Source organism: Pteronotus mesoamericanus, unplaced genomic scaffold, assembly GCF_021234165.1.
Source record: "Pteronotus mesoamericanus isolate MK-2021 breed Mesoamerican mustached bat unplaced genomic scaffold, CSHL_Meso_final contig_130, whole genome shotgun sequence".
Classification (NCBI taxonomy): domain Eukaryota; kingdom Metazoa; phylum Chordata; class Mammalia; order Chiroptera; family Mormoopidae; genus Pteronotus; species Pteronotus mesoamericanus.
In genome coordinates, this window is record NW_026555060.1 from 31,645,648 (window position 1) to 31,666,452 (window position 20,805).

Consider the following 20,805-nt stretch of genomic DNA (forward strand, 5'->3'; position numbering starts at 1 on the left):
ACTCATGGACCCCATCTGACTTAGAAATGAGTTATATGGCTTGCATGGTTTTTTAGAAAAAATGTGATCCGACTTTTAAAATACAGGAGATTTCATGTAAAAATCCAGATTTTGACAGCCCTACATGCAGCAGTAACTAGAGCAGAGTAGCAGCTTCTTCTTTAAGAAGGGGTATGGCACGCTCCTTTTCACCATAGTCCTTATCCTATATCCTAACTCTTTTCTTTGCACTTATTTTAGGTCTGGTCTCCTTAGACATGAATATGTGATCATCAGTTATAGCCAAACATTGTTCTGAGGGAGGTTTCCTCCTCATCCTTAACAAAGTAGAAAAAAAGAGGCTATCTATAAGAGCCAATATCATTCAGTTTTAAAAAATGCAACAACAAAAAAAGCATTCATGGTTCTTATAACACAGAAATAAATGCTACCTGCATATTTTTAAATGCTTTTCTTAATAGAGCAGTAAGGCTTACCTTCAAATCAAGGCTGCTAAGACTTATGACATCATCATCTTTTTCTCTTCGTTTTCTTTTCTGTAAGACAAAAAAGATTTCATTCTTACACACAAGGAATGCATGTTACTCCATACAACTAGGAAAATCACTTTAAGAAGTAAAGCCTTTGGCTGTATTTAGAAGAATATTTTTATGAGGGATGCTCATAAATTATCTCTTCCACATATACTGTCTAAACAGCACCCCCTTACTAAATCATTTCTTGTTTATGAAGTGATTCTACCCTATTAAAAAACTTACTTCTGCAAAGTTTGTCAGAACAGTACTCTTATATAAATCAAGGGCTTTCTATATTTGTTAGAGAAAAAGTAAATGTTTTATACATAAAGGCAACAAAGGTTCTTTAAAAAGAAACACATGTTATTTATTACATGAGAAAGAGGGAATCTTCCCTAGGAAAAAAATATGCTTTTCTCATGGCCCAAAGTAATTACCTTGAGGAGAAAACTTGTGGGAGTAGAATCAAAATCAAGCAGGACAGGGACAATAGAAAAAAGGAAAGATAAAGTCCAGGTAGAAGTGGGAAAAATATGTGGAGCCTGAAAGTCTCAGAAGCAAGCCAACATGAAAACAACAAAGAGAGAACTCTATGAAGTTAGAAAGCCCATCTGAACCGAGCCTCTTTGTTAAAGTTCTGGAAAACTACATTCACACTAAAAAGAACAGAAAATTCTCCAAGTCAAATCCTTCACAAAATAACTAAGGAAAAAGAGAATAAGGGTCAGAATAACAACCCTACAGAGAATAAAGGTACCTCAGAAGGAAATGCTCAAAGAAGCAGAAAAAAACTATAACATACTGTTTCAAATTTAGCTAAAAGACAGGAAAATGACACGACATGAAAAAAAGAATATAAATCAGACTTAGAAAAAAACTAAAAAATGAAGTGACAGAACTCAAGATCTAGAAGATGCAGAAAAGTAAAAATAAAATCCTAACTTCAAAAAGCAAACTAAGCAAAAGTCCTGCATATATGTATTTTATCTGTGTGTGTATTTGTAAATAACTATATGAGCAAAATATACAGGGAAACATTAATGGTGCTGTTGACATGGATTAGAGTGGAGGTTGGGGATGGGAGACAGACTCATACAGGAAGGTAAACAGGAGAAAACCGCCAAGCAAAAGGATTGTATTGTGGGGAAAAATGCATACACATGACCACACTTATGCCTTTATATAAAACTGTACATATGTGTAGGCATACATATATACAAAGAAATTTAACAGATTTTAAAACATTCTACTGTATTTTCTTCTATTTTGAAGTTTTGTCTTTCATATTTATTCAATCCATCTAGAATTTATTTTTGTACATATGTGGTATGAAGTAATATAGCCAACATGTCAGCACCCCCCGACACCACCTGATAGCACAATTCCTTCATAATGCTTACGATACAGTAAGTTCTCAAATATCAGTGGGTCAGTTTCTGGATTATCTGTTTTGTTCTATCGATTTATCCATACCTGCACCCATATCATGTTGTATAATTACTGTACGTTTGGGATTTTTTTTTTTAAGGAGTTTCATTTTTTTTTTTTTTTTTAAGATTTTATTTACTTATTTTTAGAGGGAAGGGAAGGAGAAAAATAGGAAGAGAAACGTGTGGTTGCCTCTCACATGCCCCCTACTGGGGTCCTCGTCTGCAACCCAGGCATGTGCCCTGACTGGGAATCAACCGGTAACCCTTTGGTTTGTGGCCAGCACACAATCCACTGAGCCACACTAGCCAGGGCTGGAGTTAAGTCTTAACAGCTAATACAGTAGGTTGTATGCTGCCTGACTTGTACACCACTTTTGCTGTTCTGGGTCTTCTACTTTTCCATGTGAACTGTAGAATGAGATCGATTACATTCCAATGGGATTTCTATCAGAACTACACGGAATTTGTTAATTAATTTTGGGGAGAATTGACATTTTTATGCTATTGAGTCTTTCCTTGCATGAATGTGGTACATCTCCATGTAATTAGGTGTCCCTCTGTTCTTTATTAATGCTTCCCAATAGTTCCCATAAAGTCTCACAGATCTTTCCGTAGACTTATTAGATTTTAAAATCGCTATTATTTCAATAAAAGCATCTTTAAAATTACATTAAACTGTTTATTGCAAGTATATATACATTCTATTGGTAACTTTTTATAACTTTTATAGTGAGTAGCCTTGCTTGAACCCTGATTAGTTCTAATAGCTGCTATTAATTTTCTCTTGGATGTTCTATGTAGACAATTATGGTTTTTTCTAAGTAACGAAGTCATATTGTCCGTTTTTTCCTAATTTGTATATCACTTATTTTCCTGTCTTACTGTGCTGGCTAGGAGCACTAGTACAATGCTAAATAGACACAGTGACAGCAGGCTTTTTTCTAAATTTGAAAGACATGTTTAAATATTTTATCATAATGTATGTTGTTTGTGGTTAAGTCTCAGACTAAGGATGCTTCTATTCTATTCCTGGTTTGCCAAGATATTATGGGTGTTGATTTTATTTTTTTCCACTCTTGCTTTTTCTTCTCTTCTCATTGATTTATTTCATTGTTCGTTTTCTAATCTCTTAAGTTAGATGCTTAATTTTTGTTATTTTCTTTTCTTAAATGATATATTTTAAAATGATAAATCTCCCACTTACAGCTCCTTAATGACATTCCAAAAGTTTTAATGCATAAGCCATAAGATATTTCTTTTGACCAGGGAGACTTCTATGGAAGTGTTTTTCCAAGTGGTAGGTCCTCATCCTGGAGGATACGCAAGAATGTTCCTTGGAGTGCAGAAGAAAGATGTTAGAACTTTCATTTTTATGTATTAATCCTTGAAAATAAGCTTTACTAATATTTAATATACAGATGATGAGTGCATCACTCACATTATGTGGTTAAAGATAATGGTGATCTAATCAGTTACTATAAAAAGTCAGTCCTCAGGATACAAAATTAATATCTAGAAATCAGTTGCATTTTTATATGCCAATAATGAACTATCAAACAGGGAAATTAATAAAACAATCCCATTCACAATTGCTTGAAAAAGAGTAAAATATGTAGGAATAAATCTGACCAAGGATGTAAAAGACCTGTACTCAGAAAATCATAAGACACTGAAGAAAGAAACTGGAGAAGGTACAAGTAAGTGGAAGCACATTGTGTTTATGGATAGGAAGAATTAACATTATTAAAGTGTCCATGCTACTCAAAGCAATCTATAGGTTCAATGCAATTCCTATCAAGATACCAATTATGTATTTCACAGAACTAGCACAAATATTTCAAAAATTTATATGGAACCACAAAAGGCCTCAGATAGGAACAGTGATTCTGAGAAAGAAGAACAAAGTTGGAGGAATCATGCTACCTAATATACTGTACTGTAAGGTTGTAGTAATCAAACCAGCATGGTAATGGCATAAAAATAGACACACAAATCAATGGGACAGAATGGAGAGCCCAGAAACAAACCTTTACCTTTACAGTCAATTAATATTTGACAGAGGAGGCAAGCACATACAATGGACTAAAGGTAGTTTATTTAATAAACGGTGTTGGGAAAATTGGACAGATACATGCAGAAAAATGAAACTAGACCACCTTCTTATGCCACACACAAGAATAAATTCAAAGTGGATTAAAGACTTAAATGTTAGACCTGAAACCATAAAAATCCTAGAAGACAGGAAAATCTCGGACACTGCTTGTGGCAATACTTTATCTGATATATCGTCTCAGGCAAGGGAGATAAAAGAAAAAATAAACAAATGGGACTACATCAAAACAAAAAGGCTTTGCAAATCAAAATACCAACAAAATAAAAAGAAAACCCATAGAATGGGATACATCAGGTAAGGGTTTAATAACTGAAATTTATAAAGAACTTAAAACAAAAAAAAGCCAAACAATTGTATTAAAAATTGGGCACAGGACCTGAAAAAACACTTCTCCAAACAGGACATATGGATGGCCAATAAACATATGAAAAAATTCTCAGCATCACTAATCATCAAATATGCGCAAATTAAAACCACAATGAGATATCACCTCACACCTGTCAGAATGGCTATAATCCAGAAATCAACAAAAAAGTGCTGGTGAGGATGTGGAGAAAGGGGAACACTTTTACACTGCTGGTGGGAATGCAGACTGGTGCAGCCACTGTGCAAAGCAGTATGGGGATAACTCAAAAAATTAAAAATGGAATTGCCTTTGGAGCCAGCGATCCCACTTCTGGGAATATATCTGAAGGAACCCAGGCTCTAATTTGAAAGAACCATTAAGCACCCCTATGTTCATTGCCGTGTTATTTAGAATTGTTAAGGTATGGATGCAGCTCCCCGTCCATCCCCCACAAGTGTCCAATAGTACATGAGTGGATAAAACAACTATGGGGCATTTACATATTGGAATATTACTTGGCTGTAAGTAAAAAAGAAGAAAAATTTACCCATTGTGACAGCATGGATGGACCTGCAGAATATTATGCTAAGTGAAGCAAGCCAGTCAGGGAAAGACAAATACCATATGCTTTCATTCATATGTGGAATCTAATGAACAAACTGAACTAACAAGCAAAATAGAGACAGACTCAGATGGAGAGCAGGCTGACAGCTCTGGTGAGGGAGTTAAGGGGTAGAGGGATTGAACAAAAAGGAAAAAGCTCACAGGCATGGACAACAATGTGGTGACTGTGGGAGGAAGGTTGTATAAGGGGGATAAATGGTAATGGAAAAAATATAATATTTCAGATAGCCATCATTAACTTCACTATACATGAGTATTGTGCTTTGAGATATTAGCTAATAATGGCGGTATAAACATAAAAATTTTAAATATACGAGGGGTATATGTTCAATTATTTTTACTGATAGGCTTGCAAATCAAGTTTAGAAACACTTCTAAACTGTTTCTGTTTAAGTTTAGCTCATCAAATAGTAAGAGAAAGGGACCAAGATGAAAAAAGTTTCAAAGGAAAATGTACAATTGCATTAAAATCAAGAGACACTTTCTGTGAAAGCTTATCTGATCAATGAATGTATGTGATCAGTATAAGAACACAGAAACCTTAAACACGGGTCTCCAACAGAAACATAAATTATAGACAAAAGGAGAGAACACAAATTAAGTATGTATTATTGAACCTATCAACACATCAATATAGGCACAATCATAAAGTTTGGCAAACTAAAAATGGAATCATTTTTGCTTTTTTACCCAAATAAGAAAAGCATAAGAATTAACTCTATTTGTATTGGTTTGGCCAAAAAATCTGCTATGTTTTTTCCATTCCATGGCTCTAGTAGTGCTTAGCTGTCTTTAACTTCATTTGAAACAATTTTGTTAAATTGTTTCAACTATCATATCAGTGTTCATTAAAAAAAACTTACCAAAATTGGTGAATTTTTATGCAATCATTTTGATACTGAAGATGGAAGAAGATACACAACATTGTTGGTGTATTATGCTTTATTGTTTCAACAAAGGTAAAATGTAACAAACACAAAAAAAGATTTGTACAGTGTATGGAGAAGGTCCTGTGAATGAGTAAACATGCAAAAGTGGTTTGTGAAGTTTCTGGGTACTATTGACACTACGGTCAAATAATCCTTTGCTGTGGGGTTGTCTTATTAGAAGATAGCACCTCCAGCCTCTACCAGCTAGACAGAAGCCAATAGGGGAGACAGCTGACATACTCGAAATATTCAAATCAATAAAGCTATTGGTGAAAATGAAAAATAGGTCTTTTATTTTAATGGAGAAAACATAATGGACTTTTTGGCCAACCCAATATATACTTTATTTATATGAATACTATGAGGTAATAAGTTTTTAACTATAAAAAAGAATTAATTGTATGATGTCACTTTGCACAAAGTTAGATGCCTCTGTAAAGTCTGTCTAAAAATAATGAAATAGTCTATACTAAAATGATTAATAACAGAAAGTAATTCATTCTTTATATCTTATATTTTTCAACTATGAAAAAAGTTGTAAGAGTATACACATAAAAATAATTTCATGTTTTATAACATATTCTCTTAATACTGGTGGGAATAAGAGAAAGGATTACATAGATTTAAAGATGAGTAAGTCTAGTACTTTTCAAAACACATTTTATATTTAATTGAAATAAAAATAATTTTCTTTTAGAGTGTTAGGAGAAAATAATTAAATTAGGTTGCCAAAGATGTTGAGAGAAGGAGACAACTGAGCTGTACACCAGACTGAAAGACAACCCAGGAATTAATTATAATGTCTTGGGAAAAACAAACAAACAAACAAGCAAGCAAGCAAACCAACCCTAGGCATTTACTCACCAAAGTGAAGTCCCAATGGGGGCCAGGTGTTAAAAATGTGAAGGAGCTCCCTCTCCTAAGGGAATATCTGTTAACAGAAATTAAAAAAATAAATAAATTGAGGGTAAAGCAGTAGACATGTAAAACAATTTTTTTTCTGTTTCAAAACTGTTAAAAGTAGACTTTTAGTTATTCAGTCATAGAAATAATAGGGAGGTTATGCCAAAAAAAAAAATAGTCAGGGTATAGGTTCTAGTCACTTTCAGAATCTTTACAAAGGTGACAAAGCCTTTATAACTTTAGTAGATAGACTATTTTAAAAAAATAATTCACCGAGTCAAGCAGAGTTTATTTTAGGAACATATACCTGGTTCAATTACATGAAATCTCTTTATATACTACAGTAATAAGTTAAATAAAAACAGTAAGTAATGCAAAAAATTATTTGACAAAGTTTAATGTTCATGCCTAATATTTTAAAAACAAGAATAAAAGGGTATTCTTAATAAAAGAAATCCTAAATGTATTCAACTTGAATTTCACATTGTCTTTCATGTACTGATTTTTTAAAAATTATGATTTAATAAACTGTCAAGATTAACATTTCACTAGGATTTTGTTCTTTTATTAAGTGACAGATTTTACTTTTGTATCATCTATTCATTCAATGTAAAGAAATAAAGAGAATCCTTACAACAAACACTTGTCTTCACCTTTATAAAATATAAACCTCTATATTTATAAAATATGGAGAAAAACCACTAGAATAGCACATAAAAAAGTTTATAAATTATACTTATTGTTAATTGTTTCAGATGTAAATATAATTTGTTTTTTCTCCTTTGTGGAAATAAATAAAGATGAACCAAATGAGAAAAGCTCTTTATTCAGAGCTTGCCATAGCAAAGGAGTCAGCCACTATCACCCCTATTTAGGCAGACTCAAAAGCAGGCCTAAAACCTTTATAGTAGAAAAGAGGGGACTTCAAATGTACATTGACCGGAGGCTCCTGGCAGGCTAGCTAGGAACAGGGCATCTTACTGTGATTGATTGGGATGCAATTTGGCTTGCTCTCGTTGATTCCAAGTTAGAAGGGAGGACTAAAATTAGGGAAGCTGGCAGTTATTGATCAAGTCCTGGTCATCTGGGGCCAAATGTTACAGAAGTTACTGTTTAGCTTTCTAGATTATCAGTCCATTGTCCATTTCTATAGTCCATACCTCACCCTTGATCCTCAAGGTCTTTGTTTACTAGAAGTTACAGACACACCACAGATGGCTGTTTTATCCTACAATAATTTATAAACTTAAATCAAACACAAGGGTTCCTATAGTTTTTGAAGCTAAGTAAAAAGCAGAATTTTGTTTATATTTTGACAAGAAACACAAGGGAATAGAGCCACAGGAGAAAGAAGATGTCAAAATAGCTTCACAGAATAATTAGTAATTAAGTAGTACAAAAGCTTTATCAAAAAGAAACAGTAAATTAACAAAGCATACAAGAACCAGGAAGGCTCTTTGGGCACAGGGAATAGCACATGTTAAGGAGTGAAATGAATTATATGTAGGAATCTCCAAGTAGTTCCGTATGTTTCATAATCATAAGAAATAAGTGCTAGATCATAATGAAAGGCCTTACATGAAATTCTTAAAGAGTATAAGCTCTAGAACATGTATGGTAGCTATTAGCTATTGAATTCTAAATAAGGAGAAAGATGGATTGGAAGAAGGCAAAACTGACTGGTCAGGAAGACCTTTAGGAAGAAGCTCCAATATTCCTTACCATAGATGGTAAGGGGATGAATATTGTAATAGCAGCAAGGTTTGAGAAAAGAAGCAGGTTAGAAAGAAGGTACAATGAAAAAGTGAATAGATTTTTCCTTTTCCTTGCTATGCCTGTTCAGTTACTACCAAGGTTCTTGACGTAGTGAAATATCACGCCACTAAAACAAATTAAAAATAAATGCAGAAAGATCTTAAGGTATTTAAAGCAAATATTTCATAAATAATTATTTGAGAAAGATTTGTTAGGTAACAAAAATTCAACCAGGTGAATTTTAAATACCAAATTTGCCTTATTGAACTATTAATGAGTCAGGCAGTATCCCATCTAGCAAATAGAAAGGAACTCCAAAATGCTGTATGGATTACAAGGTTTTTAAAGAAAGAAAGGGGAAAGGGGAAAATGACATTATTAGTAAAGAATACATTGTTTCAGGCAAGCCTAATCTACTGAGGGGAAGGGACAAGACCTATCAGCATATTATCTCATTAGTGCTGATTAGGTATTCCATATGGACTGGTCAAAGGTTACATTCCTGGGAAGGAGAAACTGCAATTAGCTTAAGTAATAAATCCTGGTTTGCAGAGGCGGGGCTTGGCACAAATGACTCCATTTTGGGCCTGTTGTTTCTCTGTAACAGATTAAGGCATAGGAAAGCTCTTACTACTCTTGGAGCGTTCTCTCTCTCCCTCTCTCTTCTCTCTCTCTTTTGAGTGCCTCTTTAGTGGAGCAAAATAACTTTAAAAAATGGTTTTGCCACTGCAGAGAACTCAAGCAACAATGAAGAAAACAGTGTAATTTTTGATAAAACACTTTAACAAGGTTTTTAAGTTAAACAAAAAAAGACATCTGAAATACAATATAATACATATGCCTAAACAATATATAGGTATAATATTATAAACAAATGCTACAAGATTATAGGAAAAACAGGACCTTCATACCATGATTCTATAGATCACATTTTTAAAAAACACTACTCTAGAGAATCGAGATGGTGGGGGAGTGAGTGTAAGTCACACTGACATCCTCCCAGGACCAATCTGGAATTACAACTAAATTGTGGAGAAATCACCTGGAACAAACAACTGAACAACAGCGAGAGAGGAGCTTTATAACCTCGACAGACAGAAGAATCAGCTAAAGAGTATGGTAGATACTTGAGAAGGAGGGCGGGGCTCCCATAGGCAGCAGCACCAGAAGGATATTGAAATGGTCAGTTGGATCCCCCTGAGAAGAGTGGAGTCTAAAACATAAGCAGGGATCTCCAGCCTACAGCACCACAGCCCAAAATGTACACAGATAATAGCCAGCTTCAAAAAGCAGCAGAATTACTCTCTGCCAGACACAAGTGGCTGGAGACGCAGAGAGCCTTTTAAAGGGCCAACTCATACATTTTTATTTGTAGCCACTTACCTTCGTCTCAGGCAAAGGCGAGGGCAGAGTGGGCTAGAGACACCAGAGGAGAAACTGGGGAAGGAGGCTTTCAGGAGAGAATGGAGAGAGTAGCTGGCGGGATCCCAGTGCTGACTCATCCCCCGTAAGGCAACAGCCATCTTGTTCTGGCAGAGACCACTCCCCTGAGAGGCAGCAGCGTGAGAGGGAACCAACAACCCTGCTCCCAGGAAGGACTCTGCCCTGGCCTAGTAGTGCTAAAGCCTGATACCTGAGTACAGAGTGGCAGCCACAGACAGTAGATTCCTGACTAAAGGGGGTGCAGACTGGTCTAGAGACACTTGAGGAGAGACCTGAGACAGACGCTTTGGGGAGAGAACTGAGAGTAGCTGGTGGGATCCCAGTGCTGACTCATCCCACATACAGCACCAGCCGTCTTTCTCAGGCAGACCACTTCCCTGAGCGGCAACAGCATGAGACTACACAATAGCCCCACCCCAAGGAGGGACTCTGCCCCGCCCTGTGGTGTCTAAGCCTGACTGCTGAGTGCAGAGTGACTAGATTAACAACTGAAGGAGACAGCCACAGGCAGTAGATTCCTGGAAGTCAAACAGACTGCACACAGGGTCAACATCGGACATCATCAGAGGCAGATCCAGAAAGAATAAACAGCGGTCTCCTACCATAGAAGTTCACACCACAGAGTCAGAAAATCAAGACAGATCAGTTTAAGAAGCAGATGCAAAAAAGAAAAGTCCCACAAATAATGGGAAGACACAGACACACCTCCCACTCGAAGGGAAAGGAGGAATCCTCAGAAAGAGAACTAAATCAAATAGAGGCAAGTAAACTATCAGATATTGAGTTCAAAACAACGGTTCTAAGGAAGCTCAATGAGCTCAGAGAGAATTACCAAAAACGACAGGGAAACTACGAGGAACTTACTGCAAACTGTATCGGCGTGAAAAAGGACACAGAAATTGATAGTTTCAATAAGAGACAAGAGGAAATGAAGAACACCATTCCTGATTTGAAGAACACAGTAGAAGGAATCATGAAGGCTAGATGAAGCAGAGGAACGAATCAGCAAGCTGGAGGATAAGGTACATAAAAGCTCCCAGAAAGAGCAAGAAAATGAAAGAAGACTCAAAAAGAATGAAGAGGCATTGAGGGAAATGCAGGACAACCTGGAACGTAATAATACACATATAATAGGGACACTAGGAGGGGAAGAGGAGCAAGGGATAGAGAACCTGTTTGACAAAGGAATGATGGAAAACTTCCCTAATTGGAGCAGAGAAAAAGTCACTCAAGTCCTGGAAGCACAGAGGGTCCCATTCAAGAGGAACCCAATGAGGCCCACGCCAAGACACATCCTCATTAAAATGGCAAATATCAAAGACAAACAGAGAATCCTAAAGGTAGCGAGGGAGAAAGAGGTAGTAACATAGAAGGGAACCCCAATACAGCTAGCAGCTCACTTCTCAACAGAAACACTACAAGCCACAAGGGAATGGCAAGAAGTATTCCAAGTCATGAAAAGCAAAGGCCTGCAACCAAGGCTGCTCTACCCAGCAAGGCTCTCGATTCAAATGGAAGGCAAAATGAGGAGTTTCCCAGACAAAAGGCGGCTAAAACAATACACCTCCACCAAACCAGCACTGCAAAACATGCTAAACGGACTGCTTTAAGAAGATGAAGAAAAAGAGTCTATGAATACCCAGTTCCTTTCACAGTCACTAATACTGATATTACCAATATTTTTAATACTTATTAATCTGATGGTGACAATGATGTGTCATTTTCCTTGTTGCTTTGTTATTATTTGTTGAAACTAAACCTGTTTTTGTATATTTCTTGCCTATTTCTGTTATTTTTTAAAAGCTTGAAATGGCTTTTTGGTATTCTTATAGCCATATTTTGATTAAATGTTTGTAGAACTTTTTCCCTAAAAAAAAAAAAAAAAAAGAAAAAAGCTATTAACTTTTTTTTGGATGTGTTGCAAATGCTTTCCTATTCTATTACTTGTCCTTTAACTTTTTTATATGTATATTACTGTATAGTCTTAAATGTTTAATATAGTCATATTGTCAATAGTTTACTTAAACTTCTGGGTTTGAATATTTTACTTCCCAGAAAGAAAAATACTATTTTGTATTTCCTCCAAAAACTCCTTAGATTTTACATACTGATTTTTAACTCACCTGAAATATTTCTTGTATAACATGTGAAATAGGGCTCTTTGTTTTATTTCAAGAAATTTGTTTTATTTCAAGTAATAGCAGTCTACGCACTTTATTTGTTGAATAAGCCTTATTTTCCCCATTGATTTGAAATATCAATTTAGTCATAGATTACACTGTAAGACAGAGATATATGTTTGTTTCTAGAATACTGATTTTATTTCATTGATCCACTTGATTATTTCTGTGCTGGTGTCATGTTGTGTTAATTGCTGAGAATTTAGAATGGATTAAAATTCTTTAATATTTTATAATAGATTTTGACATTTAATAAATAAATAAATAAATAAAAACAGCATGTTAAAAAAGGAAGAAAGAAGGAACTCCTACCTTTTGCGACAACATGGATGTAACTGGAGAATATTATGCTAAGTGAAATAGGCCAGTTGGTAAAAGACAAATACCATATGATCTCACCTATAAGCGGAATCTATTCAACAACATAAACTAATGAACAAAATAAACCACATGCATGGAAACATGGAACAGATTGAAAGTGACCAGAGGGCAAGGAGAGGGAACTCAACAAAGAACATGTACGAATGACCCATGGGACATGGACAACAGAGTGGGAATTGACTGTGGGAGAGGGGGATGGGGTGGGATGGGATGGGTAGAGGAGGGCAAAGGGGGAAAAAATTGAGACAATTGTGATAGAATAAACATGATTTAAAAATAAAAAATTTTTAAAAACCCCACTGCTCTAACTAGGTGCTATCATATACCATATGGTTAAATACAATCTTCAGTAAGAACTGAGCTGAGAAGCAGCAATTATGATTTCTTAGTCTGTTTTTAATCTAATAAATATACTTATTCCAAGTAGAAATCATAGTGGTACTTAAAATATTTAATAAACACTGCCTTTTGGGTGTAAGAAACCTGTTAAGGAGATCACAAAACCAGAGCTATTATTTCTTTATTTCCTAGAATTAACCATACTGACCTCAGAATAAATTTGATGTCTGAAAGCTGGAAAGAAAAATAGTTCTTAGGAATTTTAAACAGGGAAACAAACTGGAAAAAATATTTCCAATTGGATGGCAGGATTCTTTCCAGCACTAGCTATAATCAGCTTAACAGTAATGCTATATTTTCCCATTTCAATAACAAATGCCTATTTATTTTGAATACCCATGGAAAAAAGTAACCCCCAAAACAAATTATGCCCAGAAAGCATGTGAGACAATGCCAACTTTCAAAACTCTTGGAAAGACATAGTCATTTTTCACAGGGGTCAGACTCAAATTGAACAGCTATTTTAAATCCTTGTGGGAAAATATTTTTTGATTTCATAAAGCATTAAGATTCTAACTGCCCTTTCTAGAAGATACACAATACAGCCCATTTAGAGGGAAGTTTAAAGGATAAAATAATAAGTGATGGTCCCTGATCTTTTCAAGAATTTTTGTCCAATCCCCTTTTTATACATCCACATAATTATAACATTTAAGGCATAAAATAGACTAAAGGACTTTGGACCAAGATTGAGGGATAGGTAGATACACTTTGCCTCCTTGTACAACCAAAAGAAGGACAATAAATTTAAAAACAAAAAATAACCAGAACTGCCAGAAAATCAAACTGTATGGAAGTCCGACAACCAAGGAGCTAAAGAAACCTTCATCCAGACTGGTAGGAGAGGCAGAGATGGGTAACTGAGGCATAGAGGACGCGTGGCAAGGCAGTGGCTGGAGGACCAGGCAGGAGAGGTGGCAGCTGGCTGACCTGGAGCTCCCACATTTGCATGCTGATAAACTGGGAGGGACCATCAGCTTGCTGGGGAGCGAGACAGACTGCGCAACCCAAGGTTCCAGCGTGGGAAAAGACAGCCTCAAAACATCTGGAGTTAAAAACCTGTGGGCGTTATGGCGACAGGAGAAACTCCAGGCTTCACAGGAGAGTCCCTTGGAGAGACCCATGGAATCCTAGAATATACAGAAACCCACCCACAAGGGAATCAGCACCAAAAGGGTCCAATTTGCTTGTGGGTAGCTGGGGAAGGGACTGAAAGCTGGACTAGAGCCAAGAGAGCAGCATTATTCCCTTTTGGACTCCTCCCCCAGACAAAACATCACAATGCAGGGTTGTCGTGCCCTCGGTTTTCCCGCCCTGGCGAATATCTAAGGCTCTGCCAATTCCAACATAACGGGCACGCTGAGACAAAAAACATATGGCCCGAATGAAAGAATGGATCAAAGCTCCAAAACTAGGACTAAGCGATGAACAGATAGCCAACCTATCGGATGCACAGTTCAAAACACCGGTAATCTGGATGCTCGCTGAATTGGTTGAGTATGGTTGCAAAATGGAGGAAAAAGTGAAGGCTACGCAAAGTGAAACCAAGAAAAATATACAGGGAACCAACAGTAAAGGGAAGGAAACTGGCACTCAAATCACAATTGGGAGCAGAAGGAAGAGATCCACATTCAACCAGAACAGAATGAAGAAACAAGAATTCAAAAACATGAGGAGAGGCTTAGGAACCTCTGGGACAACTTTAAACGTTCCAGCATCCGAATCATGGGGGTGCCAGAAGGAGAAGAGAAAGAGCAAGAAATTGAAAACGTATTTGAAAAAATAATGGAGAACTTCCCCGATCTGGCCAAATAGACTTCCAAGAGATCCAGGAAGCTCAGAGAGTCCCAAAGAAGTTGGACCCAAGGAAGCACACACCAAGGCACATCATAATTACATTACCCAAGATTAAAGATAAGGAGAGACTCAAGGGCAGCAAGAGAAAAGGCAACAGTTACCTACAAAGGAGTTCCCATAAGACTATCAGCTGATTTCTCAAAAGAAACCTTGCAGGCAAGAAGGGGCTGGCAAGAAGTTTTCAAAGTCACGAAAAGCAAGGACCTACATCCAAGATTACTCTATCCAGCAAAGCTATCATTTAGAATGGAAGGGCAGATCCAGTGCTTCCAGAAAAAGTCAAGTTAAAGGAGTTCATCACCACCAAGCCCTTATTATATGAAATGTTAGAGGGACTGATCTAAGAAAAAGAAGATCAAAAACTATGAACAGTAAAGCAGAGGGGGGGGGGGGGGGGGGAAGAATGGGGGGAAAGGTACAGGGAATAAGCAGCATAAATAGTAGGCACAAAATAGGCAGGGGGAGGTTAAAAATAGGATAGGAAATGGAGATGCCAAAGAACTTATATGTACAACCTATGGACATGAAGTAAGCGGCGGGGGGGGGAGATTGCTGGGGGTGGGATGGTGTAGTGTGTAGGGTAATAAAGGGGAGGGAAAAAATGGGACAACTGTAGTAGCATAACCAATTAAAAAAAATCATATTGAAAAAATTATACTACAGAGCTATGATAATCAAACAGCGTGGTATGTCCCTGGCTGATTGGCTCACTGGGTTGGTGCACTGTGCTGTACACCAAAAGCTGTGGGTTCACTCTCCAGTCAGGGTGTGTGTGGGAGGCAACTGATTGATGTTTCTCACATCAATGTTCCTCTCTCTCTCTCTCAAATCAATAAACATATCCTCAGGTGAGGATTTAATGAAAAAACAAACAGCATGGTATTGGCAGAAAAACAGACACACAGATCAAAAGATAGAATTGAGAGCCCACATGTATATGGTCAAATAATTTCTGACAAAGGAGCCAAAAACACACAATGGACAAAAGAAAGCATCTTCAATAAATGGTGTTGGGAAAATTGTAAGGCCATGTGCAAAAGAATAAAAGTAGATTGCAGTTTGTTCCCATGTACAAGAATTAATTCAAAATGGATCAAAGACTTACATATAAGATCTGAAACAATAAATTACAAAGATGAAAACATAGGTACTAAACTTACAGACCCTGGTCGTAGAGAACATTTTATGAATTTGACCCTAAAGGCAGGGGAAGTAAAGGCAAAAATAAATGAATGAGACTCTATCAACTAAAAAGTTTCTGCACAGCAAAAGCAACCAACAATAAAACAAAAAAGCAACCAACCGAATGGGAGACGACATTTTCAAACAATAGCTCTGACAAAGGGTTCATATCCAAAATATATAAAGAACTCACAGAACTCAGCACCAAACAATCCAATTTTAAAATGGGCGTAAGACCTAAACAGGCACCTCTCCCAAGAAGACATATAAATGGCCAACAGATATATGAAAAGATATTCACTAGCTATTAGGGAAATGTAAATCAGCATTACAATGAGATACCACCTCATACCTGTTAGAATGGCTATTATCAACAAGACAGGTAGTAACAAATATTGGAGAGGGTATGGAGAAAAAGGAGTGGTTCCTCAAAAACTTAAGAATAGAATTACCATGAAATCCAGCAATTCCTCTTCTGGATATCTACCTGAAAAACTTGAAAACATTAATTCACAAAGATATATACACCTGCTATGCTCACTGCAGCATTATGCACAGTGGGCCAACCAAAGTGTCTTTCAATAGATGACTGGATAAAGAAGATGTGGTACATATATGTTCTATGGAATTCTATTCAGCCATGTGATGAAATACTGCTATCTGTGACAACATGGATGCTAATCAAAATCAGTCAGTCAGAAAAAGCTAAGAACCGTATGATTTCACTCATATGTGGAATACAAAACAGAAACTCATAGACACAGACAACAAGATAGTGGTTATGGGATGGGAGGAAATAGGGCGGGAAGACAGTAAAGGGTAAAGGAGGCGTAATATATGGTAATGGAAGATTATTTTACTTTGGGTGGTGGGAACACAATGTAATATACAGATCATTTATCACAGAAATGTACGCTTGAAATCTATATGATCCCATTAACCAATGTCATCCCAATAAAGTTAATAAAAAAATAAATAAATAATAAAAATATTTTCAGAGATGATTTGTGTCACTGCCCAATCATGGCAGATAATTAAGAGCTGAATTGGAATTATAAATGGCCAAAAGGTAGTTCAACAAACATTTTCATAAAATATAGCAGACAATATAAGTGAAATAACTCTTCCAATTAAAAAGGGAAACTACAAAACCATACTGGCTTACAATGACATCGATTTTTAGGGGTTTACAGTGAAAAAACACCAAAATGAGTTAGGAGAGTAAAGTTTTTAAAAAGCAAGGAAAATAGAAGGACTAATGATAGAAAGATAGTAAAGTAGGTCACACATTAGCAAGAAAGACTTGAAGCATAAGGGCACCCAAAATATGGCAATGTAATTGAAAATTATTTGGGGTGCCTCCAGATCTGTTAAGGAAAATTACTGTCTAAGTGAAAACAAGAAATGTAGCTGCTTGGCTAAAAAAGTTGCTCCTACACACTAGCAAATGCAACCCAAATAAATGCCTCAGCCTAATTACAAACTATTATAGATAACTCAAAAATAGCTAAAATTAAAAATGTTAATCTGTAAATTCCAAGGATACCATTAATGTACAAGAATAATGTAAACTACGCTCTATAGTTAACACGTTTTGTTCTTTTGGGGTGCTGAATTATTCGAGTTCTCATTTCTCTGCCAATTAGACAAAAAATAGAAGACAATTAATTATCACAGGAACATTCACTTATTGGAGCCGAATATTTGATGTAGTAGACATATCCTACTCTTTTTGACTTTTCAGCATCTTTGCTGTTAAGGAACTGTCTCTTCTCCTACTTCACAAAGATTCCAGTGGAGCTGATAATTATGTAGACCATATCCACTATCATGCAGGGTTCCTCATCTGTGTCTGAGAGTCCCAAATAACAGATACATCTTAGAAAACTCTCTAGTTTAAACACAGTTGAGCATCTAGGCACCAACTTCTGTATTACGCAACTCTAACATACTTATCAGGTTGCCTTGCTTCCAGCATCAAATTCAGGAGTGAGGATACAGGGATAATGACAGCAGCAGGTAACAGTGAGGGAAGAGAAAAATATCTAAAAGCACACATCATTAAAAGACATAGTAGCCTTTGAAAAACAGTTTGGCAATTCCTTAAAAAGTTAAGCATAAGCTTTCCATATGACCCAGCAATTCTTCTCCTAGGAATCTACCCAAAAGAAATGAAAACATGTACACAGAAAGACTTGTATGTAACTGTTCACAGCAGCAATATCCATTATAGCCAAAACTGGAAACAATTCAAATCTCTAACAAAAAAGTAACAAAATGTAAAATATTCACTTATGTGATTGAATACTATTTTTCAATAAAAAAAGGAATGAAATATTGACACATGCCATAATATGAACTGTAAAAACATGCTGATGCTAAAGATTACATACTGCATGATTCCATTTACGTGAGATGGCCAGAAATAGAAATTTACAGAGATGGAAAGCATATCAATGGCTGGCTAGGCCTGTGGGTGGGAATGCGGACTGACTGCAAACAAATTTGAAGAAATCTTTGGGCAGATGAAATGTTCTAACAGTGGACTGTGGTGATAGCTGCACAACAGTATAAAGTGTATAAAGTTACGAATAATCATTAAGTTGCACATTTACACTGAGTGAATGTTATAATATCCAAATTACATCTCGATAAAACTTAAAAAGTAGTCATTTGATGTGGGAGCAAATAGTTTTAAAGCTAATGCGGGCTTCCTTTTCACTATTACTATAAATAGTAATAATAATGACAGTCCTGCGTTATCAAGAACTGGCTCAATTATTTATGTTTGTATACTCTAAATCGTTTAAAATATGTTTTGAAAAAGTCCAAAAAGTTAAATTCCCTTAAAGGAAACGATAATCCTCAGATCTGAGTTTATGTAACAGCTAGCCTGGCTTCAGACTACCTATAACCCTGGATATCCATTCTACAAATACATCAATTTTACTGGAAAAACAAAATTCAAAGAGTTAAGTCCCATCACTACTAGTAGCTCACAGGTCACATTATTATCTTCCTACCAATGGAGAGCATTACTTCAAATCTCTTAGAAGGAAAATATTATAAAACCCTGAGAAGGATCAGTATGAATTTATACTCCTGCCCTACAGTTGACATATAATGTTCAATGGATTCTCCTAAGGCCCCACAGGGTAAAAAAAGATTAAAATGTTATTTATATCCAATATTGATAGTATTTGCAAAGAGGAGCTCCTTAAATATGTCTGTGTGAGTGAAGGTAATTGTTTCACTGATTAAGATTACTAATGCAACTCGTTAGAGACATTCAGTGGAGGACGCATGACAAACAAAACATTACATTAGAAGTTAAGAAATTTTACAGGACAAAATATCCCGACTATCTAGCCGTGAAATTTCACTGAACTTCAAAAAGCCTAATACAGAAGTTGTACTAATTTTTAAAGCTCTCTTTCAGCACTAAAATGGATGCCAATTTTTTTTATATAATAGGAGCAAAAAAATTTTGTTAAATGCTTATTCTGGACCAGACACTATTCTACGCACTTGAGATGCTTATACGATATGAGTTATATGCTTTAACTCATGTATTAATACACTCAATGTATTAATTCCGATTACAACTTTACAAGGCAGGTATAATGACTATCTCCACTTTATAAAAGAAGCTAGAGTCGTGCATTAACTAACTTGATCAAGGTCGCTGACAGAACCAGGATTCACATCCAGGAAGTATGGCTCTGGCATTGTTAAACTCTGGGTGTCTGTTAGAAATCACCGCGCTCAGCTAACAATTCCTCCCCACCAAACCCGCAGGCTCCCGGACAGTTTCAGCCTCCTATTTGCATTTCGGAACCGCCCCCATTCCTGCCAGGACCCCGCTGGTGTGAAGGACCTAGGCCGGGCCTCACAGCCGCCTCCCAAGGGAGGAGACGAGTGATCAGCTTGCGCCAACTCCCGCAGAGGGAGATCGAGAGGAAGAGGGCCAGCCCGTCTCTCGTTCCCCCTTACCCCCTCCCAGGCCTCGGACCAGCCGCCTGGGTCCCCAGTAGTTGTCGGCCCCCACGCTCACCTGCCGTCTGGCTCTGGCCTGGGGGTGTCGGGTAAAGGGCCCGCGGAGCTACCCGCGCAGAGCTCGGAAGCCCGGCGGCTTCGTCTCCGCGGCTGGGGCTGTTTCTGGGCCGCCAGCTCGGGGTCCATGGCGCAGACGGAGGTGGGGCGGTGGACTGGTGCCCGGGAAGCCTGCTGGGACGGGCACTGAGCCCAACCACTTCTGTCCCGAGACAAGTTTCTGTTATGAACGCAGCGCCACTGTCGCCGCCATCTTCCGGGGTTTGAAAATGGCGGCCTCGCTGCGACCAGCCAATCAGGAGACAGTGGGGGGTTGCTAGGAAACGCGAGTCCCGCCCTTCTCCCTTCCTGGTCCTTCTACCGCACTCCATCCTCCCATCGCCGAAATGGAAGCAGGGAAGAGTTGTTGGAAGGGGTTTACCTGCAGGTATTTTGGGTGTCCTTGAGTTTTATTCTGACTCCATTCCTGAATCCCCAAGGCCCCATACCTTGTTCACTGTTTGTTAGGTCTTTCACTTTAGGCCACGGCACAAGAGAGGTTGAAAGTAATGACCTAAGATGAGGTTTGTTTTTTGGTCACATAGGCAGAATTATTCATGTTAAATAAACCCCAAGTTACCAAAGTTAAGGAAATGTATTCCAACGGCTGCTCTAGGAAACCATTAAAATCTAATTTTGAGCCCTCCTGTTTGCCA

General features: G+C 37.2%; 1 protein-coding gene across 1 annotated transcript in view; it reads right to left on the bottom strand.

The window, feature by feature from the left end:
* Positions 1–20,280, bottom strand: part of NET1 (neuroepithelial cell transforming 1) — a 45,298-nt gene extending 25,018 nt beyond the window's left edge. Inside the window, exons 1-3 of the mRNA XM_054594151.1 lie at positions 20,112–20,280; positions 6,822–6,888; positions 477–536 (exon numbers count right to left, since the gene is read on the bottom strand). Coding sequence (XP_054450126.1) covers positions 477–536; positions 6,822–6,888; positions 20,112–20,239 — 255 coding nt within the window. The 5' untranslated portion in view covers positions 20,240–20,280. The remainder of the gene's footprint in view (positions 1–476; positions 537–6,821; positions 6,889–20,111) is intronic.
* Positions 20,281–20,805: the final 525 nt, after the last annotated feature.